General features: G+C 34.6%; 1 protein-coding gene and 1 long non-coding RNA gene across 2 annotated transcripts in view; one reads left to right on the top strand and one right to left on the bottom strand.

The window, feature by feature from the left end:
* LOC121738463 overlaps positions 1–26,734 on the bottom strand; it is an 86,619-nt gene that overhangs the window by 24,690 nt on the left and 35,195 nt on the right. The window contains exons 14-19 of the mRNA XM_042130523.1: positions 26,167–26,727; positions 24,626–25,186; positions 19,312–19,872; positions 18,273–18,833; positions 17,324–17,884; positions 15,768–15,947 (exon numbers count right to left, since the gene is read on the bottom strand). Coding sequence (XP_041986457.1) covers positions 15,768–15,947; positions 17,324–17,884; positions 18,273–18,833; positions 19,312–19,872; positions 24,626–25,186; positions 26,167–26,727 — 2,985 coding nt within the window. The remainder of the gene's footprint in view (positions 1–15,767; positions 15,948–17,323; positions 17,885–18,272; positions 18,834–19,311; positions 19,873–24,625; positions 25,187–26,166; positions 26,728–26,734) is intronic.
* LOC121738468 lies at positions 478–26,354 on the top strand. Its single transcript, XR_006037292.1, has 3 exons — positions 478–627; positions 21,482–21,486; positions 26,326–26,354. It is a non-coding gene; the product is annotated as an uncharacterized LOC121738468 (long non-coding RNA).

The following is a 26,734-nucleotide window of genomic DNA, read 5'->3' on the forward strand; positions in this document are numbered from 1 at the left end:
ACAATTCTTCCTTCGAGTGTTCAATAACATCAACATACTGACCAATATGTTGTAAAAGTGTCTGAACAAAACCTAAAATAATATGGAAAATATAAATCTCTTTTACCCATATTAAACTGCTGCGAAAGGCTAAATCTGTTTCTTAAAAGCGTTAATAGACATGACCGCGTTTCGTGAATTACATGAAATGTTATAAGCCGAAAGACATAATATTTATGTACGAGGCAACATATTGTACAACAGGTTTCATTATTACGCAACTACACGTGCATTATAAGACTATCAAAATCTACAGTTGTTTTTACTTCTTAAGCAAATACTTCTATTCAGTAAATACAATTATATTGAATTTCCCAAAAACGACAGGCGAAAATAATAAGTATTAATACGTAGAAATGTATTTTTTGAAGAAAGCCCATGACAACAAGTATTTATTAAGCTCAAAATCAATAAAACAACAGAAAACATATTACTTTGCTCCTGGTTTAGTTGTTCACTAGGGACGACTTGCTCTTTGGATACGGTTTCAGCCTGCACAGTTTTATCACCGGTAGATTCTTCAGAAACAGCTTCTACTTCCTTCTCCTCTTCAGGTTTGTCCAAAGACTTAATTTCTTCAGACACCTTGTTAATCTTCGTTTCAGCCTGCACAGTTTTATCACCGGTAGATTCTTCAGAAACAGCTTCTACTTCCTTTTCCTCCTCAGGTTTGTCCAAAGACTTAATTTCTTCAGACACCTTATTAGTTTTAGTATCCTCGATGACTTTGTGTTCTGTTATGGTTGTTATTGTAGCCAAATCGTCTTGTAGTTGTTCAATGACTTTTGCCACTTTCACATAGTTTTCTTTTTCAGCTGTATTCAAATATTCCTCTTTGCTGAGACTCTGAATTTGAATGGCTTCCAAGGCTTCCTTTAATTCTTGAGCTAAGTGAGCTTGAGTGGGGCTGATATTCTGCACAGATTTATCTGATGGCAAATCGGTAGCAATTACTTCGGTTATTGCTAAGCTATTACGTAACTCTGTTGCTGTAGGTTCTGTTCTTTGTAAATCCTCCAATTTAATGTTTAATGGAACCAATTCTTCCTTCGCGTGTTCAATAACTTCAACATATTGCTCAATATGTTGCAAAAGTGTCTGAACAATACCTAAAATAGTATGGAAAATATAAATCTCTTTTACCCATAATATTGTAACTGCTGCGAAAGGCTAAATCTCTTTCTTACAAGCGTTGATGGACATGACCGCGTTTCGTGAATTACATGAAATGTTATAAGTCGAAAGACATAATATTTGTGTACGAGGCAACATATTTTACTACAAGTGTCATTATTATGCAACTACATGAACATCGTTAGACTCTCAAAATCTTCAGTTGTTTTTACTTCTTAATCAAATACTTCTGATATTATTATATTGTATTTCCCAAAAACGACTGGCGAAAACAGTGAGTATTAATATGTAGAAATGTGTTTAAACAAAAAAGCACATGACAACAAGTATGAATTAAGCTCAAAAGCAATAAAACAACAGAAAATATATTACTTTGCTCCTGGTTTAGTTGTTCACTAGGGACGACTTGCTCTTTGGATACGGTTTCAGCCTGCACCGTTTTATCACCGGTAGATTCTTCAGAAACAGCTTCTACTTCCTTCTGCTGTTCAGGTTTGTCCAAAGACTTAATTTCTTCAGACACCTTGTTAGTTTCAGTATCCTCGATGACTTTGTGTTCTGTTATGGCTGTTATTGTAGCCAAATCGTCTTGTAGTTGTTCAATGACTTTTGCCACTTTCACATAGTTTTCTTTTTCAGCTGTATTCAAATATTCCTCTTTGCCGAGACTCTGAATTTGTATGGCTTCCAAGGCTTCCTTTAATTCTTGAGCTAAGTGAGCTTGAGTGGGGCTGATATTCTGCACAGATTTATCTGATGGCAAATCGGTAGCAATTACTTCGGTTATTGCTAAGCTATTACGTAACTCTGTTGCTGTAGGTTCTGTTCTTTGTAAATCCTCCAATTTAATGTTCAGTGGAACCAATTCTTCCTTCGCGTGTTCAATAACTTCAACATATTGCTCAATATGTTGCAAAAGTGTCTGAACAATACCTAAAATAGTATGGAAAATATAAATCTCTTTTACCCATAATATTGTAACTGCTGCGAAAGGCTAAATCTCTTTCTTAAAAGCGTTGATGGACATGACCGCGTTTCGTGAATTACATGAAATGTTATAAGTCGAAAGACATAATAGAAATGTTTACGAGGCAACATATTTTACTACAAGTGTCATTATTACGCAACTACATGTACATCGTTAGACTCTCAAAATATTCAGTTGTTTTTACTTCTTAATCAAATACTTCTAATATTATTATATTGAATTTCCCAAAAACGACTGGCGAAAACAGTGAGTATTAATATGTAGAAATGTATTTATTGAAAAAAGCACATGACAACAAGTATTAATTAAGCTCAAAAGCAATAAAAACATATTACTTTGCTCCTGGTTTAGTTGTTCACTAGGGACGACTTGCTCTTTGGATACGGTTTCAGCCTGCACAGTTTTATCACTGGAAGATTCTTCAGAAACAGCTTCTACTTCCTTCTCCTGTTCAGGTTTGTCCAAAGACTTAATTTCTTCAGACACCTTGTTAGTTTCAGTATCCTCGATGACTTTGTGTTCTGCTATGGCTGTTATCGTAGCCAAATCGTCTTGTAGTTGTTCAATGACTTTTGCCACTTTCACATAGTTTTCTTTTTCAGCTGTATTCAGATATTCCTCTTTGCCGAGACTCTGAATTTGTATGGCTTCCAAGGCTTCCTTTAATTCTTGAGCTAAGTGAGCTTGAGTGAGGCTGATATTCTGCACAGATTTATCTGATGGCAAATCGGTAGCAATTACTTCGGTTATTGCTAAGCTATTACGTAACTCTGTTGCTGTAGGTTCTGTTCTTTGTAAATCCTCCAATTTAATGTTTAATGGAACCAATTCTTCCTTCGCGTGTTCAATAACTTCAACATATTGCTCAATATGTTGCAAAAGTGTCTGAACAATACCTAAAATAGTATGGAAAATATAAATCTCTTTTACCCATAATATTGTAACTGCTGCGAAAGGCTAAATCTCTTTCTTACAAGCGTTGATGGACATGACCGCGTTTCGTGAATTACATGAAATGTTATAAGTCGAAAGACATAATATTTGTGTACGAGGCAACATATTTTACTACAAGTGTCATTATTATGCAACTACATGAACATCGTTAGTAGTATTTGATTAAGAAGTAAAAACAACTGAAGATTTTGAGAGTCTAAACTCTCAAAATCTTCAGTTGTTTTTACTTCTTAATCAAATACTTCTAATATTATTATATTGTATTTCCCAAAAACGACTGGCGAAAACAGTGAGTATTAATATGTAGAAATGTGTTTAAACAAAAAAGCACATGACAACAAGTATGAATTAAGCTCAAAAGCAATAAAACAACAGAAAATATATTACTTTGCTCCTGGTTTAGTTGTTCACTAGGGACGACTTGCTCTTTGGATACGGTTTCAGCCTGCACCGTTTTATCACCGGTAGATTCTTCAGAAACAGCTTCTACTTCCTTCTGCTGTTCAGGTTTGTCCAAAGACTTAATTTCTTCAGACACCTTGTTAGTTTCAGTATCCTCGATGACTTTGTGTTCTGTTATGGCTGTTATTGTAGCCAAATCGTCTTGTAGTTGTTCAATGACTTTTGCCACTTTCACATAGTTTTCTTTTTCAGCTGTATTCAAATATTCCTCTTTGCCGAGACTCTGAATTTGTATGGTTTCCAAGGCTTCCTTTAATTCTTGAGCTAAGTGAGCTTGAGTGGGGCTGATATTCTGCACAGATTTATCTGATGGCAAATCGGTAGCAATTACTTCGGTTATTGCTAAGCTATTACGTAACTCTGTTGCTGTAGGTTCTGTTCTTTGTAAATCCTCCAATTTAATGTTCAGTGGAACCAATTCTTCCTTCGCGTGTTCAATAACTTCAACATATTGCTCAATATGTTGCAAAAGTGTCTGAACAATACCTAAAATAGTATGGAAAATATAAATCTCTTTTACCCATAATATTGTAACTGCTGCGAAAGGCTAAATCTCTTTCTTAAAAGCGTTGATGGACATGACCGCGTTTCGTGAATTACATGAAATGTTATAAGTCGAAAGACATAATAGAAATGTTTACGAGGCAACATATTTTACTACAAGTGTCATTATTACGCAACTACATGTACATCGTTAGACTCTCAAAATATTCAGTTGTTTTTACTTCTTAATCAAATACTTCTAATATTATTATATTGAATTTCCCAAAAACGACTGGCGAAAACAGTGAGTATTAATATGTAGAAATGTATTTATTGAAAAAAGCACATGACAACAAGTATTAATTAAGCTCAAAAGCAATAAAAACATATTACTTTGCTCCTGGTTTAGTTGTTCACTAGGGACGACTTGCTCTTTGGATACGGTTTCAGCCTGCACAGTTTTATCACTGGAAGATTCTTCAGAAACAGCTTCTACTTCCTTCTCCTGTTCAGGTTTGTCCAAAGACTTAATTTCTTCAGACACCTTGTTAGTTTCAGTATCCTCGATGACTTTGTGTTCTGCTATGGCTGTTATCGTAGCCAAATCGTCTTGTAGTTGTTCAATGACTTTTGCCACTTTCACATAGTTTTCTTTTTCAGCTGTATTCAGATATTCCTCTTTGCCGAGACTCTGAATTTGTATGGCTTCCAAGGCTTCCTTTAATTCTTGAGCTAAGTGAGCTTGAGTGAGGCTGATATTCTGCACAGATTTATCTGATGGCAAATCGGTAGCAATTACTTCGGTTATTGCTAAGCTATTACGTAACTCTGTTGCTGTAGGTTCTGTTCTTTGTAAATCCTCCAATTTAATGTTCAGTGGAACCAATTCTTCCTTCGCGTGTTCAATAACTTCAACATATTGCTCAATATGTTGCAAAAGTGTCTGAACAATACCTAAAATAGTATGGAAAATATAAATCTCTTTTACCCATAATATTGTAACTGCTGCGAAAGGCTAAATCTCTTTCTTACAAGCGTTGATGGACATGACCGCGTTTCGTGAATTACATGAAATGTTATAAGTCGAAAGACATAATATTTGTGTACGAGGCAACATATTTTACTACAAGTGTCATTATTATGGAACTACATGAACATCGTTAGACTCTCTAAATCTTCAGTTGTTTTTACTTCTTAATCAAATACTTCTAATATTATTATATTGTATTTCCCAAAAACGACTGGCGAAAACAGTGATTATTAATATGTAGAAATGTATTGAAAGAAAAAAGCACATGACAACAAGTATGAATTAAGCTCAAAAGCAATAAAACAACAGAAAATATATTACTTTGCTTCTGGTTTAGTTGTTCACTAGGGACGACTTGCTCTTTGGATACGGTTTCAGCCTGCACCGTTTTATCACCGGTAGATTCTTCAGAAACAACTTCTACTTCCTTCTGCTGTTCAGGTTTGTCCAAAGACTTAATTTCTTCAGACACCTTGTTAGTTTCAGTATCCTCGATGACTTTGTGTTCTGTTATGGCTGTTATTGTAGCCAAATCGTCTTGTAGTTGTTCAATGACTTTTGCCACTTTCACATAGTTTTCTTTTTCAGCTGTATTCAAATATTCCTCTTTGCCGAGACTCTGAATTTGTATGGCTTCCAAGGCTTCCTTTAATTCTTGAGCTAAGTGAGCTTGAGTGGGACTGATATTCTGCACAAATTTATCTGATGGCAAATCGGTAGCAATTACTTCGGTTATTGCTAAGCTATTACGTAGCTCTGTTGCTGTAGGTTCTGTTCTTTGTAAATCCTCCAATTTAATGTTTAATGGAACCAATTCTTCCTTCGCGTGTTCAATAACTTCAACATATTGCTCAATATGTTGCAAAAGTGTCTGAACAATACCTAAAATAGTATGGAAAATATAAATCTCTTTTACCCATAATATTGTAACTGCTGCGAAAGGCTAAATCTCTTTCTTACAAGCGTTGATAGACATGACCGCGTTTCGTGAATTACATGAAATGTTATAAGTCGAAAGACATAATATTTGTGTACGAGGCAACATATTTTACTACAAGTGTCATTATTATGCAACTACATGAACATCGTTAGACTCTCAAAATCTTCAGTTGTTTTTACTTCTTAATCAAATACTTCTAATATTATTATATTGTATTTCCCAAAAACGACTGGCGAAAACAGTGAGTATTAATATGTAGAAATGTATTTAAAGAAAAAAGCACATGACAACAAGTATGAATTAAGCTCAAAAGCAATAAAACAACAGAAAATATATTACTTTGCTCCTGGTTTAGTTGTTCACTAGGGACGACTTGCTCTTTGGATACGGTTTCAGCCTGCACCGTTTTATCACCGGTAGATTCTTCAGAAACAGCTTCTACTTCCTTCTGCTGTTCAGGTTTGTCCAAAGACTTAATTTCTTCAGACACCTTGTTAGTTTCAGTATCCTCGATGACTTTGTGTTCTGTTATGGCTGTTATTGTAGCCAAATCGTCTTGTAGTTGTTCAATGACTTTTGCCACTTTCACATAGTTTTCTTTTTCAGCTGTATTCAAATATTCCTCTTTGCCGAGACTCTGAATTTGTATGGCTTCCAAGGCTTCCTTTAATTCTTGAGCTAAGTGAGCTTGAGTGGGACTGATATTCTGCACAGATTTATCTGATGGCAAATCGGTAGCAATTACTTCGGTTATTGCTAAGCTATTACGTAGCTCTGTTGCTGTAGGTTCTGTTCTTTGTAAATCCTCCAATTTAATGTTTAATGGAACCAATTCTTCCTTCGCGTGTTCAATAACTTCAACATATTGCTCAATATGTTGCAAAAGTGTCTGAACAATACCTAAAATAGTATGGAAAATATAAATCTCTTTTACCCATAATATTGTAACTGCTGCGAAAGGCTAAATCTCTTTCTTACAAGCGTTGATGGACATGACCGCGTTTCGTGAATTACATGAAATGTTATAAGTCGAAAGACATAATATTTGTGTACGAGGCAACATATTTTACTACAAGTGTCATTATTATGCAACTACATGAACATCGTTAGACTCTCAAAATCTTCAGTTGTTTTTACTTCTTAATCAAATACTTCTAATATTATTATATTGTATTTCCCAAAAACGACTGGCGAAAACAGTGAGTATTAATATGTAGAAATGTATTTAAAGAAAAAAGCACATGACAACAAGTATGAATTAAGCTCAAAAGCAATAAAACAACAGAAAATATATTACTTTGCTCCTGGTTTAGTTGTTCACTAGGGACGACTTGCTCTTTGGATACGGTTTCAGCCTGCACCGTTTTATCACCGGTAGATTCTTCAGAAACAGCTTCTACTTCCTTCTGCTGTTCAGGTTTGTCCAAAGACTTAATTTCTTCAGACACCTTGTTAGTTTCAGTATCCTCGATGACTTTGTGTTCTGTTATGGCTGTTATTGTAGCCAAATCGTCTTGTAGTTGTTCAATGACTTTTGCCACTTTCACATAGTTTTCTTTTTCAGCTGTATTCAAATATTCCTCTTTGCCGAGACTCTGAATTTGTATGGCTTCCAAGGCTTCCTTTAATTCTTGAGCTAAGTGAGCTTGAGTGGGACTGATATTCTGCACAGATTTATCTGATGGCAAATCGGTAGCAATTACTTCGGTTATTGCTAAGCTATTACGTAGCTCTGTTGCTGTAGGTTCTGTTCTTTGTAAATCCTCCAATTTAATGTTTAATGGAACCAATTCTTCCTTCGCGTGTTCAATAACTTCAACATATTGCTCAATATGTTGCAAAAGTGTCTGAACAATACCTAAAATAGTATGGAAAATATAAATCTCTTTTACCCATAATATTGTAACTGCTGCGAAAGGCTAAATCTCTTTCTTACAAGCGTTGATGGACATGACCGCGTTTCGTGAATTACATGAAATGTTATAAGTCGAAAGACATAATATTTGTGTACGAGGCAACATATTTTACTACAAGTGTCATTATTATGCAACTACATGAACATCGTTAGACTCTCAAAATCTTCAGTTGTTTTTACTTCTTAATCAAATACTTCTAATATTATTATATTGTATTTCCCAAAAACGACTGGCGAAAACAGTGAGTATTAATATGTAGAAATGTATTTATTGAAAAAAGCACATGACAACAAGTATGAATTAAGCTCAAAAGCAATAAAACAACAGAAAATATATTACTTTGCTCCTGGTTTAGTTGTTCACTAGGGACGACTTGCTCTTTGGATACGGTTTCAGCCTGCACCGTTTTATCACCGGTAGATTCTTCAGAAACAGCTTCTACTTCCTTCTGCTGTTCAGGTTTGTCCAAAGACTTAATTTCTTCAGACACCTTGTTAGTTTCAGTATCCTCGATGACTTTGTGTTCTGTTATGGCTGTTATTGTAGCCAAATCGTCTTGTAGTTGTTCAATGACTTTTGCCACTTTCGCATAGTTTTCTTTTTCAGCTGTATTCAAATATTCCTCTTTGCCGAGACTCTGAATTTGTATGGCTTCCAAGGCTTCCTTTAATTCTTGAGCTAAGTGAGCTTGAGTGGGGCTGATATTCTGCACAGATTTATCTGATGGCAAATCGGTAGCAATTACTTCGGTTATTGCTAAGCTATTACGTAACTCTGTTGCTGTAGGTTCTGTTCTTTGTAAATCCTCCAATTTAATGTTCAGTGGAACCAATTCTTCCTTCGCGTGTTCAATAACTTCAACATATTGCTCAATATGTTGCAAAAGTGTCTGAACAATACCTAAAATAGTATGGAAAATATAAATCTCTTTTACCCATAATATTGTTACTGTTGCGAAAGGCTAAATCTGTTTCTTGAAAGCGTTAATGGACATGACCGTGTTTCGTGAATTACATTAAATGTTATAAGTCGAAAGACATAATATTTGTGTACGAGGCAACATATTTTACTACAAGTGTCATTATTACGCAACTACATGTACATCGTTAGACTCTCAAAATTTCTTTTTACTTCTTAAGCAAATACTTCTAATATTATGATATCGAATTTCCCAAAAACGACTGGCGAAAACAGTGAGTATTAATATGTAGAAATGTATTTATTGAAAAAAGCACATGACAACAAGTATTGATTAAGCTCAAAAACAATAAAACAACAGAAAACATATTACTTTGCTCCTGGTTTAGTTGTTCACTAGGGACGACTTGCTCTTTGGATACGGTTTCAGCCTGCACAGTTTTATCACCGGTAGATTTTTCAGAAACAGCTTCTACTTCCTTCTCCTGTTCAGGTTTGTCCAAAGATTTAATTTCTTCAGACACATTGTTAGTTTCAGTATCCTCGATGACTATGTGTTCTGTTATGGCTGTTATTGTAGCCAAATCGTCTTGTAGTTGTTCAATGACTTTTGCCACTTTCACATAGTTTTCTTTTTCAGCTGTATTCAAATATTCCTCTTTGCCGAGACTCTGAATTTGTATGGCTTCCAAGGCTTCCTTTAATTCTTGAGCTAAGTGAGCTTGAGTGGGGCTGATATTCTGCACAGATTTATCTGATGGCAAATCGGTAGCAATTACTTCGGTTATTGCTAAGCTATTACGTAACTCTGTTGCTGTAGGTTCTGTTCTTTGTAAATCCTCCAATGTAATGTTCAGTGGAACCAATTCTTCCTTCGCGTGTTCAATAACTTCAACATATTGCTCAATATGTTGCAAAAGTGTCTGAACAATACCTAAAATAGTATGGAAAATATAAATCTCTTTTACCCATAATATTGTAACTGCTGCGAAAGGCTAATTCTCTTTCTTAAAAGCGTTGATGGACATGACCGCGTTTCGTGAATTACATGAAATGTTATAAGTCAAAAGACATAATATTTGTGTACGAGGCAACATATTTTACTACAAGTGTCATTATTATGCAACTATATGAACATCGTTAGACTCTCAAAATCTTCAGTTGTTTTTACTTCTTAATCAAATACTTCTAATATTATTATATTGTATTTCCCAAAAACGACTGGCGAAAACAGTGATTATTAATATGTAGAAATGTATTTAAAGAAAAAAGCACATGACAACAAGTATGAATTAAGCTCAAAAGCAATAAAACAACAGAAAATATATTACTTTGCTCCTGGTTTAGTTGTTCACTAGGGACGACTTGCTCTTTGGATACGGTTTCAGCCTGCACAGTTTTATCACCGGTAGATTCTTCAGAAACAGCTTCTACTTCCTTCTGCTGTTCAGGTTTGTCCAAAGACTTAATTTCTTCAGACACCTTGTTAGTTTCAGTATCCACGATGACTTTGTGTTCTGTTATGGCTGTTATTATAGCCAAATCGTCTTGCAGTTGTTCAATGACTTTTGCCACTTTCACATAGTTTTCTTTTTCACCTGTATTCAAATATTCCTCTTTGCCGAGACTCTGAATTTGTTTGGCTTCCAAGGCTTCCTTTAATTCTTGAGCTAAGTGAGCTTGAGTGGGGCTGATATTCTGCACAGATTTATCTGATGGAAAATCGGTAGCAATTACTTCGGTTATTGCTAAGCTATTACGTAACTCTGTTGCTGTAGGTTCTGTTCTTTGTAAATCCTCCAATTTAATGTTCAGTGGAACCAATTCTTCCTTCGCGTGTTCAATAACTTCAACATATTGCTCAATATGTTGCAAAAGTGTCTGAACAATACCTAAAATAGTATGGAAAATATAAATCTCTTTTACCCATAATATTGTTACTGTTGCGAAAGGCTAAATCTGTTTCTTAAAAGCGTTAATGGACATGACCGTGTTTCGTGAATTACATTAAATGTTATAAGTCGAAAGACATAATATTTGTGTACGAGGCAACATATTTTACTACAAGTGTAATTATTACGCAACTACATGTACATCGTTAGACTCTCAAAATTTCTTTTTACTTCTTAAGCAAATACTTCTAATATTATGATATCGAATTTCCCAAAAACGACTGGCGAAAACAGTGAGTATTAATATGTAGAAATGTATTTTTTGAAAAAAGCACATGACAACAAGTATTAATTAAGCTCAAAAACAATAAAACAACAGAAAACATATTACTTTGCTCCTGGTCTAGTTGCTCACTAGGGACCACTTGCTCTTTGGATACGGATTCAGCCTGCACAGTTTTATCACCGGTAGATTCTTCAGAAACAGCTTCTACTTCCTTCTGCTGTACAGGTTTGTCCAAAGACTTAATTTCTTCAGACACCTTGTTAGTTTCAGTATCCTCGATGACTTTGTGTTCTGTTATGGCTGTTATTGTAGCCAAATCGTCTTGCAGTTGTTCAATGACTTTTGCCACTTTCACATAGTTTTCTTTTTCAGCTGTATTCAAATATTCCTCTTTGCCGAGACTCTGAATTTGTATGGCTTCCAAGGCTTCCTTTAATTCTTGAGCTAAGTGAGCTTGAGTGGGGCTGATATTCTGCACAGATTTATCTGATGGCAAATCGGTAGCAATTACTTCGGTTATTGCTAAGCTATTACGTAACTCTGTTGCTGTAGGTTCTGTTCTTTGTAAATCCTCCAATTTAACGTTCAGTGGAACCAATTCTTCCTTCGCGTGTTCAATAACTTCAACATATTGCTCAATATGTTGCAAAAGTGTCTGAACAATACCTAAAATAGTATGGAAAATATAAATCTCTTTTACCCATATTGAAACTGCTGCGAAAGGCTAAATCTGTTTCTGAAAGCGTTAATAGACATGACCGCGTTTCGACAATATTTGTGTACGAGGCAACATATTGTACTTCAGGTTTCATTATTACGCAACTACACGTACATCGTAGGATTCTCAAAATCCAAAGTTGTTTTTACTTCTTAAGCAAATACTTCTATTCAGTGAATATTATTATATTGAATTCCCCAAAAACGACAGGCGAAAATAGTGAGTATTAATATGTAGAAATGTATTTTTTGAAAAAAAGCACATGACGAAGTATTAATTAAGCTCAAAAACAATAAAACAACAGAAAACATATTACTTTGCTCCTGGTTTAGTTGCTCACTAGGGACCACTTGCTCTTTGGATACGGATTCAGCCTGCACAGTTTCATCACCGGTAGATTCTTCAGAAACAGCTTCTACTTCCTTCTGCTGTTCAGGTTTGTCCAAAGACTTAATTTCTTCAGACACCTTGTTAGTTTCAGTATCCTCGATGACTTTGTGTTCCGTTATGGCTGTTATTGTAGCCAAATCGTCTTGCAGTTGTTCAATGACTTTTGCCACTTTCACATAGTTTTCTTTTTCAGCTGTATTCAAATATTCCTCTTTGCCGAAACTCTGAATTTGTATGGCTTCCAAGGCTTCCTTTAATTCTTGAGCTAAGTGAGCTTGAGTGGGGCTGATATTCTGCACAGATTTATCTGATGGCAAATCGGTAGCAATTACTTCGGTTATTGCTAAGCTATTACGTAACTCTGTTGCTGTAGGTTCTGTTCTTTGTAAATCCTCCAATTTAATGTTCAGTGGAACCAATTCTTCCTTCGCGTGTTCAATAACTTCAACATATTGCTCAATATGTTGCAAAAGTGTCTGAACGATACCTAAAATAGTATGGAAAATATAAATCTCTTTTACCCATAATATTGTTACTGTTGCGAAAGGCTAAATCTGTTTCTTAAAAGCGTTAATGGACATGACCGTGTTTCGTGAATTACATTAAATGTTATAAGTCGAAAGACATAATATTTGTGTACGAGGCAACATATTTTACTACAAGTGTAATTATTACGCAACTACATGTACATCGTTAGACTCTCAAAATTTCTTTTTACTTCTTAAGCAAATACTTCTAATATTATGATATCGAATTTCCCAAAAACGACTGGCGAAAACAGTGAGTATTAATATGTAGAAATGTATTTTTTGAAAAAAGCACATGACAACAAGTATTAATTAAGCTCAAAAACAATAAAACAACAGAAAACATATTACTTTGCTCCTGGTCTAGTTGCTCACTAGGGACCACTTGCTCTTTGGATACGGATTCAGCCTGCACAGTTTTATCACCGGTAGATTCTTCAGAAACAGCTTCTACTTCCTTCTGCTGTACAGGTTTGTCCAAAGACTTAATTTCTTCAGACACCTTGTTAGTTTCAGTATCCTCGATGACTTTGTGTTCTGTTATGGCTGTTATTGTAGCCAAATCGTCTTGCAGTTGTTCAATGACTTTTGCCACTTTCACATAGTTTTCTTTTTCAGCTGTATTCAAATATTCCTCTTTGCCGAGACTCTGAATTTGTATGGCTTCCAAGGCTTCCTTTAATTCTTGAGCTAAGTGAGCTTGAGTGGGGCTGATATTCTGCACAGATTTATCTGATGGCAAATCGGTAGCAATTACTTCGGTTATTGCTAAGCTATTACGTAACTCTGTTGCTGTAGGTTCTGTTCTTTGTAAATCCTCCAATTTAACGTTCAGTGGAACCAATTCTTCCTTCGCGTGTTCAATAACTTCAACATATTGCTCAATATGTTGCAAAAGTGTCTGAACAATACCTAAAATAGTATGGAAAATATAAATCTCTTTTACCCATATTGAAACTGCTGCGAAAGGCTAAATCTGTTTCTGAAAGCGTTAATAGACATGACCGCGTTTCGACAATATTTGTGTACGAGGCAACATATTGTACTTCAGGTTTCATTATTACGCAACTACACGTACATCGTAGGATTCTCAAAATCCAAAGTTGTTTTTACTTCTTAAGCAAATACTTCTATTCAGTGAATATTATTATATTGAATTCCCCAAAAACGACAGGCGAAAATAGTGAGTATTAATATGTAGAAATGTATTTTTTGAAAAAAAGCACATGACGAAGTATTAATTAAGCTCAAAAACAATAAAACAACAGAAAACATATTACTTTGCTCCTGGTTTAGTTGCTCACTAGGGACCACTTGCTCTTTGGATACGGATTCAGCCTGCACAGTTTCATCACCGGTAGATTCTTCAGAAACAGCTTCTACTTCCTTCTGCTGTTCAGGTTTGTCCAAAGACTTAATTTCTTCAGACACCTTGTTAGTTTCAGTATCCTCGATGACTTTGTGTTCCGTTATGGCTGTTATTGTAGCCAAATCGTCTTGCAGTTGTTCAATGACTTTTGCCACTTTCACATAGTTTTCTTTTTCAGCTGTATTCAAATATTCCTCTTTGCCGAAACTCTGAATTTGTATGGCTTCCAAGGCTTCCTTTAATTCTTGAGCTAAGTGAGCTTGAGTGGGGCTGATATTCTGCACAGATTTATCTGATGGCAAATCGGTAGCAATTACTTCGGTTATTGCTAAGCTATTACGTAACTCTGTTGCTGTAGGTTCTGTTCTTTGTAAATCCTCCAATTTAATGTTCAGTGGAACCAATTCTTCCTTCGCGTGTTCAATAACTTCAACATATTGCTCAATATGTTGCAAAAGTGTCTGAACGATACCTAAAATAGTATGGAAAATATAAATCTCTTTTACCCATAATATTGTTACTGTTGCGAAAGGCTAAATCTGTTTCTTAAAAGCGTTAATGGACATGACCGTGTTTCGTGAATTACATTAAATGTTATAAGTCGAAAGACATAATATTTGTGTACGAGGCAACATATTTTACTACAAGTGTCATTATTACGCAACTACATGTACATCGTTAGACTCTCAAAATTTCTTTTTACTTCTTAAGAGGATACAACAGGGGCTAGAGAAATGAAAAAAAAGTACGTGTAATATCTATAGCTGTCTCCCTTACCTCAAGCCTATACCGCAGAACGCGATAGAGACAACTGCAGAAAATCCAGAAAATCAACGATTCGTTGTCCCCTGATTCCTTCTCCAAAACTTAACCGATTTAAGTACTTTCTTCATTAAAGATTAAAAAAAGGCTTGAGCTGTGTTCCTATGTTTTGCTTTTTATGTATAATCTAGCCAAATCTGTTTTCTGGACGTTTGAACACAGCGGAAAATCTGGCCATTTTTTTGGGTTTTTGAACGTTCATATCTTATTTAATAATTAAATTATGAAAAAAAAGAAAACATAGGGACATTGTATTAGTGGCCGTAGATATTCAGGAAAAAAATTATAACTCTACTAGCATTATCCAGGGAGGAAACAGGGGACAACGTTTGTATGGAAAAAAGGGCGGTGTGGAATCCTCTTAAGCAAATACTTCTAATATTATGATATCGAATTTCCCAAAAACGACTGGCGAAAACAGTGAGTATTAATATGTAGAAATGTATTTATTGAAAAAAGCACATGACAACAAGTATTAATTAAGCTCAAAAACAATAAAACAACAGAAAACATATTACTTTGCTCCTGGTTTAGTTGTTCACTAGGGACGACTTGCTCTTTGGATACGGTTTCAGCCTGCACAGTTTTATCACCGGTAGATTCTTCAGAAACAGCTTCTACTTCCTTCTGCTGTTCAGGTTTGTCCAAAGACTTAATTTCTTCAGACACCTTGTTAGTTTCAGTATCCACGATGACTTTGTGTTCTGTTATGGCTGTTATTGTAGCCAAATCGTCTTGCAGTTGTTCAATGACGTTTGCCACTTTCACATAGTTTTCTTTTTCAGCTGTATTCAAATATTCCTCTTTGCCGATACTCTGAATTTGTATGGCTTCCAAGGCTTCCTTAAATTCTTGAGCTAAGTGAGCTTGAGTAAGGCTGATATTCTGCACAGATTTATCTGATGGCAAATCGGTAGCAATTACTTCGGTTATTGTTAAGCTGTTGCGTAACTCTGTTGCTGTATGTTCTGTTCTTTGTAAATCCTCCAATTTAATGTTCAATGGAACCAATTCTTCCTTCGCGTGTTCAATAACTTCAACATATTGCTCAATATGTTGCAAAAGTGTCTGAACAATACCTAAAATAGTATGGAAAATATAAATCTCTTTTACCCATATTAAAACTGCTGATGCAATGATGTTTTTACAGATATTTATGTTAAAATCACCAGTAATGACTGTCTTTTTATAGCTGTTCTTACAAGTAATACTTAAAACTTTCTCTAATTGTTGAAAAAATTAATCATATTGGGAGGCGTTCGATTTGGGGCTTCTGTAAATACACACAATTATAGTTTGGTGATCTAGAAGTTCAATAGCACAGCATTCAATTATATAAGGAATAGATAATTTAATGTTATACAGAACCTTGTAAGTAAAATTATTTTTTAATAATATACAGCTTCCACCGTTTCGATTATCTCTTGTAAAACTGGCTATTTAATTATATGGAGAACAATCTACAAATTCAGTGTCATGTTGTGTTCGGTTATACAGAGAACGTCTATATTTAAATTGTCATTTAACAAATCTTGCAAATGGAGACATAACATCGATATAATTAAACCATTTATATTTAAATGACATACAGTTATGTTATTAATCAAGAAAAAGCGGATCACAATTTTGAGTACTCTTGGTTACAAGTTCTCTCATTAATGATTTCTATGTTTAAAGTTCCTAAAGTTTGGGTAGATTTTTCGGACATTACAATTTTAGTTTTTACATGCGAAGCACTGTTTTTGCGCTCTGATATTTCAGCATAATACAAGTTCATTTTTATTTTGTATTCACTTCGTAGTATTTCTTTTAATAGAAAACTGCTGATAAGAATTGAAAGTTTTGATATAGGAAAGTACAATGATCCGCTAAAATAATCGATATCAACAAATGTGGAATTCTTATGGCGCTTACATATGTAGTGCAAGTCATGGTTAACTTTATTTTCATTAAGATATTGTTGCATTGGAATTTTAGCTATATAACATTCGTTTGCTTAAGTAGACTAATCCAAGTTTCTAAACAAAACTTGAGGTCAAAAGGATTTTTTTCGTTTGCACCGATTGAAAATATAAATCTCTTTTACCCATAATATTATAACTGCTGCGAAAGGCTTAAATCTGTTTCTTCAAAGCGTTAATGGACATGACCGCGTTTCGTGAATTACATGAAATGTTTATAAGTCGAAAGACATAATATTTGTGTACGAGGCAACATATTTTACTACAAGTGTCATTATTACGTAACTACATGTACATCGTTAGACTCTCAAAATCTTCAGTTGTTTTTACTTCTTATGCAAATAATTCTATTCAGTAAATATTATTTTATTGAATTTCCCAAAAACGACTGGCGAAAATAGTGAGTATTAATATGTAGAAATGTATTTTTTGAAAAAAGCAACAAGAAGTGTTAATTAAGCTCAAAAACAATAAAACACCAGAAAACATATTACTTTGCTCCTGGTTTTGTTGTTCACTAGGGACGACTTTCTCTTTGGATACGGTTTCAGCCTGCACAGTTTTATCACCGGTACATTCTTCAAAAACAGCTTCTACTTCCTTCTCCTGTTCAGGTTTGTTCAAAGACTTAATTTCTTCAGACACCTTGTTAGTTTCAGTATCCTCGATGACTTTGTGTTCTGTTATGGTTATTATTGTAGCCAAATCGTCTTGTAGTTGTTCAATGACTTTTGCCACTTTCACATAGTTTTCTTTTTCAGCTGTATTCAAATATTCCTCTTTGCCGAGACTCTGAATTTGTATGGCTTCCAAGGCTTCCTTTAATTCTTGAGCTAAGTGAGCTTGAGTGGGGCTGATTTTCTGCACATATTTATCTGATGGCAAATCGGTAGCAATGACTTCGGTTATTGCTAAGCTATTACGTAACTCTGTTGCTGTAGGTTCTGTTCTTTGTAAATCCTCCAATTTAATGTTCAATGGAACCAATTCTTCCTTCGAGTGTTCAATAACTTCAACATATTGCTCAATATGTTGCAAAAGTGTCTGAACAATACCTAAAATAGTATGGAAAATATAAATCTCTTTTACCCATAAAATTCTAACTGCTGCGAAAGGCTAAATCTGTTTCTTAAAAGCGTTAATGGACATGACCGCGTTTCGTGAATTATATGAAATGTTATAAGTCGAAAGACAATATAAATGTATACGAGGCAACATATTTTACTACAAGTGTCATTATTACGCAATTACATGTACATCGTTAGACTCTCAAAATCTTCAGTTCTTTTTACTTTATAATATAATATTATTATATTGAATTGCCCAAAAACGACTGGCGAAAACAGTGAGTATTATTACGTAGAAATGTATTTATTGAAAAAAACACATGACAAGAAGTATTAATAAAGCTCAAAAACAATAAAACAACAGAAAACGTATTACTTTGCTCCTGGTTTAGTTGTGCACTAGGGACGACTTGCTCTTTGGATACGGTTTCAGCCTGCACAGTTTTATCACCGGTAGATTCTTCAGAAACAGCTTCTACTTCCTTCTCCTGTTCAGGTTTGTCTAAAGACTTAATTTCTTCAGACACCTTGTTAGTTTCAGTATCCTCGATGACTTTGTGTTCTGTTATGGTTGTGATTGTAGCCAAATCGTCTTGTAGTTGTTCAATAACTTTTGCCACTTTCATATAGTTTTCTTTTTCAGCTGTATTCAAATATTCCTCTTTGCCGAGACTCTGAATTTGTATGGCTTCCAAGGCTTCCTTTAATTCTTCAGCTAAGTGAGCTTGAGTGGGGCTGATATAAAGCACAGATTTATCTGTTGGCAAATCAGTAGCAATTACTTCGGTTATTGCTAAGCTATTACGTAACTCTGTTGCTGTATTTTCTGTTCTTTGTAAATCCCCCAATTTAATGTTCAATGGAACCAATTCTTCCTTCGAGTGTTCAATAACTTCAACATATTGCTCAATATGTTGCAAAAGTGTCTTAACAATACCTAAAATAGTATGGAAAATATTACCTTAAAATATTACTCTTTTACCCATATTGTAACTGCTGCGAAAGACTAAATCTGTTTCTTAAAAGCGTTAATAGACATGACCGCGTTTCGTGAATAACATGAAATGTTATAAGTCGAGAGACATAATATTTGTGTACGAGGCAACATATTGTACTTCAGGTTTCATTATTACGCAACTACACGTACATCGTAAGACTCTCAAAATCCACAGTTGTTTTTACCTCTTAAGTAAATACTTCCAGTCAGTAAATATTATTATATTGAATTTTCCAAAAACGACTGGCGAAAAAAACTGGTTTTTGAGATACAGCCTGTAGACAGACGGACAGACAGATATCGAAGTTTTAAGAATAGGGTCCCGTTTTTACCCTTTAGGTACGGAACCCTAAAAAAATCACATGCTAACAAGTATTAATTAAGCTCAAAAACAATAAAACAACAGAAAACATATTACTTTGCTCCTGGTTTAGTTGTTCACTAGGGACGACTTGCTCTTTGGATACTTTTTCAGCCTTCACAGTTTTATCACCGGTAGATTCTTCAGAAACAGCTTCTACTTTCTTCTCCTGTTCAGGTTTATCCAAAAACTTAATTTCTTCAGACACCTTGTTAGCTTCAGTATCTTCGATGACTTTGTGTTCTGTTATGGTTGTTATTGTAGCCAAATCGTCTTGTAGTTGTTCAATGACTTTTGCCACTTTCATATAGTTTTCTTTTTCAGCTGTATTCAAATATTCCTCTTTGCCGAGACTCTGAAATTGTATGGCTTCCAAGGCTTCCTTTAATTCTTGAGCAAAGTGAGCTTGAGTGGGGCTGATATTAAGCACAGATTTATCTGTTGGCAAATCGGTAGCAACTACTTCGGTTATTGCTAAGCTATTACGTAACTCTGTTGCTGTTTGTTCTGTTCTTTGTAAATCCTCCAATTTAATGTTCAATGGAATCAATTCTTCCTTCGAGTGATCAATAACATCAACATACTGCTCAATGTGTTGCAAAAGTGTCTGAACGATACCTAAAATAGTATGGAAAATATAAGTCTCTTTTACCCATATTGTAAATGCTGCAGCAGGCCAAGTCTATTTCTTGAAAGCGTTAATAGACATGACCGCGTTTCGGGAATTACATGAAATGTTTATAAGTCGAAAGACATAATAAGTTTCATTATATTACGCAACTACACGTATATCGTAAGACATATTCTTAAAATCTACAGTTGTTTTTACTTCTTACGCAAATACTATTATGTTGAATTTCCAAAAGCGATTGGCGAAAATGTTGAGTATTATTTTGTAAAAATTAGTGGAGATACCTAGCCTTAAAATCGTGCAAACCCATAAAGTTAATATACCTAGCGGAATAGAGAAACAAAGGCCTGAGCAAGAGAGATGTCACTATCAGTAACACTGCATGGTAAAAAGAGACGTGTGATACATTACAGCAGCACTCTTTTTTTGACGTCCAGTCGGCACGTGCCGCACGTTGACAATTTAATTTCATAGAATTCATGTTCAGTCATGCTTGTGTAATTGAATACGTACACATCTTTTTCACACAGATGAAAACCAATTTCGGTTTCGTTTGACAGCTCGAGATTGTTGCTCTATTCCGCTAGGTAGGTTTGCACTTTATGTGCAAACCTCCGATTTTTGTAATAGTGGACGAAAATTGAAAAGAAAAAAAGAAATGTGTAGCTGATAACATAAATAAAAAAGTTTACCTATTGAAAAGTTGTGCTTTAGATTTTTAAATTATTCTCTTATGTTCGGGCCACACTAACGAGAAACGCCGTTAATTATCGCGTTAATTCTAAAACATGTTATAGCATTATCGCCTTTACGTGCCACTAATTAAAGGCGATAATGCTATAACATGTTTTACAATTAACGCGATAATTAACGGCGTTTCTCGTTAGTGTGGCCCGAACATTACACTTCAAGTAAACATAAACTATAAAATTTTGAAGAAAATCTGCATATTTCTTTCTTTTAGATAAGTAGCAAAATAATAAAATATATTATTATTATTTTGATTTGAATAGTTGCTTATATTCCAAAGAAAAAAAAATAAGTTAAAAAATATATACTTAATTTAGATTTAATAATCGGCCAAGTGCTAGTCAGACACGCGCACGAATGGTTCCGTACCGTTATGGAGAAAAATAGGCCAAAAAAGTGTTTTTTGTATGGGAGCCCCCATTAATTATTTGTTTTATTTAAATATTATTCTTAATCATTTAAGTCTAGCTATAGCGGTTCTTGAGTTACAGCTTGGAGACAGACAGATGGACAGACATCGAAGTCTCAGTAATAGGGTCCCGTTTTTACCCTTTGGGTACGGAAGTACCTAAAATTTATTATTTTTGTATGTAGATGAGCACACCTCCGATTTGTTGTGAGCTTCGACAGTAATATACCTTGCCTGATAAATGGCGTTCCTATTTTTCTTTGGTTTTTAATAGGAAGTTTAAAATTATTTTTTAGGCTTAACAAAGCTTTCTGTTTGTTAATGCGTATAAATTTTTAGCTCTTACTTTATTAAATTTTCCGAAAATGTTGCACAAATTTTCCACGTATATTTCGAAGAAAATCTGTATTTTATTTCCTTTGGTTAGGTTAGGTTAGGTAAGGTTTTAACAGAATAAAACTGATTTTTTATTATTATTTTTTTCATTAATTATATTTGCTAAAACCACAGATTATATATTAGTAGTACCAACAGAAGTCCAACTCGTGAAACCCGTTTAAAAAATAACAACTCTTGCTGCGATACTATAAAGTTCAAATTCCGACCGCGCAGTGCTAGGTGCCTACAATTACATTTGCCTACATGTGCGCTCTCTTTCTATCGCGTAAGAGGTACCCTTTCTGACGAAATCAAGATTGTCACCTTTTAGAAAATAAAATAATCTTCTTTTAATTACTAAAGCTACTAATAGCAAACTTTTTTATAGTAATAATCAAATTTTAGTAACCCAACGTATATTTTATAATAGTTTTATATTCGATTATAGTTTAGGAGCTGCTCAGGAATTTTTTTACAACTTAAACATAGTAACTTGTGTTTATTAATGTGTAGTATGCGGTTTGTTTGTGACAAATTGGTTTATTTGCTATGTTTGTGTATTTTTTTATCCTTTTTTGTATTTTAAATTCTTAAATTACTTAATTGAAATATTTCTTTGACTTTTTTCAATTGTTCATATTTATCAGATTAATAATGATTCTGTCACAGCGGTTAAATCAGTACGTAGATATATGCGACGAAAAAATCATGCGCGCGCGTCACCGCTCGCTTGTGAGTCCCTTGTGATCTGCCCCTTTAAAGGAGTACTTACAGTTCGATACCTAAAGGCGCGAGTGGGACAGGCCTGCTAAAACATACTTAAAGGAAAAAAATACAAATTAGGTTAAGAACTGTTATTTTTGTATTCAGGTAGGTAAGCATTTTCCAAACATAGGTCGCAGCATGCGTCTTTAGTATAACTAGAGATCACCCAATGGTCGAAATTCGACCTCAGTTTCAACGACATTGGACTACTACCTATAATATTTTGTAAAAAATATTGACTTTATCATATTATTTTCAATTCTTGTCTCTGGGACTAAGCTGATCTCAGACTGGCCGTGTAAGCATTGTCTAAATATAGTATCTAAGATTCAATAAAAAACAACTATAATCCATTTTCAATTTGTCACCTCGTTGTCAACAGACTTCAACCATAAATAAAAGAGTATAATTCGTGTGTATAGGTTTGTCACTCAAAAATCTGTAATTTTTCCTAGTGTGTGTATTGTAGTGTGTGTAATGTTTTATTTGTTAAAAAAATGTACAATAAATGCATAATCTCAAAATAATATTAGCTCGATGCACTCCTTCAGGATTCCTTAATCACCCTAAATAATTTTTTGCAGAAATTGCTTAGGTTCCCGCTCACGCATTCTACAATTTTTTTTTTTTTTTAACCTTTATTTATCAATAAAAATTACAAAAACATGTTATACGGCGCAATATAAGCTTATACAAGTTTTACCATGCGCCGTCCAAAAATACTTTGTTGACTGAGTTATAATGGCATATTAGTCGCTGATTCTCTCGATTCGGGTCGCTGTGAACTTTTGGCTGGGGTTTTTTTTAACTTCTTAATTTAATTTAATTTTATGCTTTTTACTTGTGCAGAATAATTCCTATCAACAGGATCATATCCCAATAAATACCATCTATAAAGTATGCCCTCTTGGATGAGGCCGTCAATATGAACCCAAACATGAACACTTCGGGTTCATACGGAGCTCGGCTCTTATAGAATCCAGGTGATGCTGCAGTAGCAGCATGCAAATATTTACTGTTTATCTACGTCTTACTGGTTGTCGCAATTAAAATGAGCCCAAACACGAAACCTCTTCTCTAAGTTGGTGAGGAGTTGGGAATCCTATTGATTTTACCAGGTGATCAACTTTCCAATAATGTGTATATATTTATAAATGTCACGAACCAGAATGAAAAATATTAACCAGCAGTCGCTTGGACTGCAAGTTGCTAATCGGCCTATCACGAACCAGATAAACCGTGATATTTCAGCAATGAGCAGGCTGATGATGATGAACTATGGCTAAGAACACTCTCGATCACATTATCAGCTTTCAAACAAAAAAATTACATCAAAATCAGTCCACCCGTTTAGATGCTAAGATGCCACAGACACAGACAGACAGACAGACCGACAGACAGACACGTCAAACTTATAACACCCCTCTTTTTGGTCGAGGGTTAAAAATTAAATACGCACAATAAGTACGTGTAACACACTTTTCGTTACAACACTTAAATCTACCCTAACCCTTTTATCATGGTTATGACGAGCGTTAATCTCTAAAAACTTTGCAAAAATCTTATAGTTGCATTTAGCGTAGCAAAGCAATCTTTCTTCTTTAAAAATTGTGTTTTTGGCTAATTTTCAATGTAAACAATCGGATAAGAGTCACTAAATAACAGGAACAAGAAAAACATTTTTTTTCTTGACCGGTTTTATATGGTGAAATATTAATTTTTAATTAAGTAAGGGAGCATACCCATACTACGTGACCTACTTTTAAAGATTTTTGGACCCCCCCCCTCCCCCTCGTGACCACGCGTAGTATATGCCAAGACCCGTATATGTCAATTGTTCACGTGGTATTGACAATAATAATTTTTAATCATTTTGTAAGTAGAAAGAGTATCTAGCAAATGAAAATAATTTGACTCATGTTTGTATTTCAAATTGTAATCGAACACCAATTAATATAGTTAATGATCACCAATCTTGACAGCTTCACCAAACTTCAAAATGCCTGACAAGTGACAACAGTGCCTGTTTTTGCCTTTGTCTGCTATAAATAACCATAATAAATGCCAGTGTCAAGTATTAAATGGCGAGGAAAGAAGAAAACATCGTATGACGTTTTTCTCGGCGAAATTGACTACGTGACAAATTTCTCCCTCCCCCCCTCTCGTGACCGAGCGTAGTATTTTGAAGATCCCCCTCCCCCGCCTAAATGGGTCACGTAGTATGGGTATGCTCCCTAACTAAAAAATTAAAAGCACAAAAAAATTTTTGGTAAACTTTCCAAGTTATAGTGTAAAAAAGAAAATGACACCGCAAAAACCAAAATCCATTCACTGTTACAATTTTCGGAGGTTAAAACCTCTGGGCGCTGCACTATGTATACCTAATATTGAAAAAAGGACATGACAACAGAACAATAAAGCAACAGAAAATATATTACTTTGCTCCTGGTTTAGTTGTTCGCTAGGGACGACTTCCTCTTTGGATACGGTTTCAGCCTTCACAGTTTGATCACCAGTAGATTCTTCAGAAACAGCTTCTACTTCCTTTTCCTGTTGAGGTTTGTCCAAAGACTTAATTTCTTCAGACACCTTGTTAGATTCAGTATCTTCGATGACTCTGTATTCTGTTATGGTTGTTATTGTAGCCAAATCATCTTGTAGTTGTTCAATGACTTTTGCTACTTTCATATAGTTTTCTTTTTCAACTGTATTCAAATGTTCCTCTTTGCCGAGACTCTGAATTTGTATGGCTTCCAAGGCTTCCTTTAATTCTTGAGCTAAGTGAGCTTGAAAGGGGCTTATATGTTGCACAGATGTATCTGATGGCAAATCAGTAGCAATTACTTCGGTTATTGCTAAGCTTTTACTTAACTCTGTTGCTGTTTCTTCTGTTCTTTGTAAATCCTCCAATTGCATGTTCAATGGAACCAATTCTTCCTTCGAGTGTTCAATAACATCAACATACTGCTCAATATATTGTAAAAGTGTCTGAACGATACCTAAAATAGTATGGAAAATATAATTATCTTTTACCTGAATTTAATAAGCGTTAATAGACATGACCATGGTTCATGAATTACATCCGATTTCATCAGATTTAGTCGAAGATCATATTTGTGTACGAGGCAACGATGAAAAAAGCAAACGCATTATACTACAAGTTTCACATAATTACGCAACTTCACAGTTCACGTACATCGTTAGATATATCCTCAAAATCTAGTCTTTATAGGTCTACCAGAATCTGATAGCAAATTTTGACGGCAAATTTTCAAAAAATATCCTTCCTTGATGATTGGATAAAGTTTTATATTTGCATGTTTCACACACATAATAAGCCGCTATTAGGAAAAAAAAGATCAAAATGTTTTATTCCAATTACCCCGGTATTGCTAGAGTCAATATATTTTTCACTTTTTGCAATCAGAATCTGGTAGACCTATAGTTTCCTTTACTACTTCAGCAAATATTTCAATAAAGCTATAGGTCTACCAGGATCTGATGGCAAATTTTGATGGCAGATTTTCAAAAAATATCCTTGATCATTGGATAATTTTTTAATTTGCATATTTCACACACAGAATAAGCCGCTATAAGCAAAAATAAGGATTAAAATATTTTATTCCAATTTCCCCGGTATTGCTAGAGTTAATTTATTTTTCACTTTTTACCATCAGATTCTGGTAGACCTATAGTTATAATGTTAAATTTCCAAAATTTATTGGCGAAAATATAAAAAACTAGAGGACCGTACATTTTCCGTGATAAAAACTATCCTTTGTCCTTTCTTGTGACTCAAGGTAGTCTCCATGCCTCAGCAAAATCGGTTCGGCAGTTTAAGCGCGAAGACTGAAGAGGTAACAGATAGACAGACAAACTTTTGCATTTATAATATTAGTATGAATTAGTATATAGAAATGTGCAATATTAAAAAAACACATTAAAGTCAAGAACAATAAAGCAACAGAAAACATATTACTTTGCTCCTGGTTAACTTGTTCACTAGGGACGACTTCCTCTTTGGATACGGTTTCAGCCTTTACAGTTTGATCACCAGTAGATTCTTCAGAAGGAGCTTCTGTTTCCTTCTCTTGTTCAGGTTTGTCCAAAGACTTTATTTCTTCAGACACCTTGTTAGTTTCAGTATCCTCGATGACTTTGTGTTCTGTTGTGGTTGTTATTGTAGTTAAGTCATCTTGTAATTGTTCAATGGCTTTTGCTACTTTTACATAGTTTTCTTTTTCAGCTATATTCAAATATTCCTCTTTGCCGAGACTCTGAATTTGTATGGCTTCCAAGGCTTCCTTTAATTCTTGAGCAAAGTTAGCTTGAGTGGGGCTTATATGTTGCACAGATGTATCTGATGACAAATCAGTAGCAATTACTTCGGTTATTGCTAAGCTGTTACGTAACTCTATTGCTGCATGTTCTGATCTTTGTAAATCCTCCAATTTAATATTCAATGAAACCAATTCTTCCTTCGAGTGTTCAATTACATCAACATACTGCTCTACGTGATGCAAAAGTGTCTTAACAGTATCTAAAAC

The sequence above is a fragment of the Aricia agestis genome, chromosome Z, assembly GCF_905147365.1.
Source record: "Aricia agestis chromosome Z, ilAriAges1.1, whole genome shotgun sequence".
NCBI lineage: Eukaryota > Metazoa > Arthropoda > Insecta > Lepidoptera > Lycaenidae > Aricia > Aricia agestis.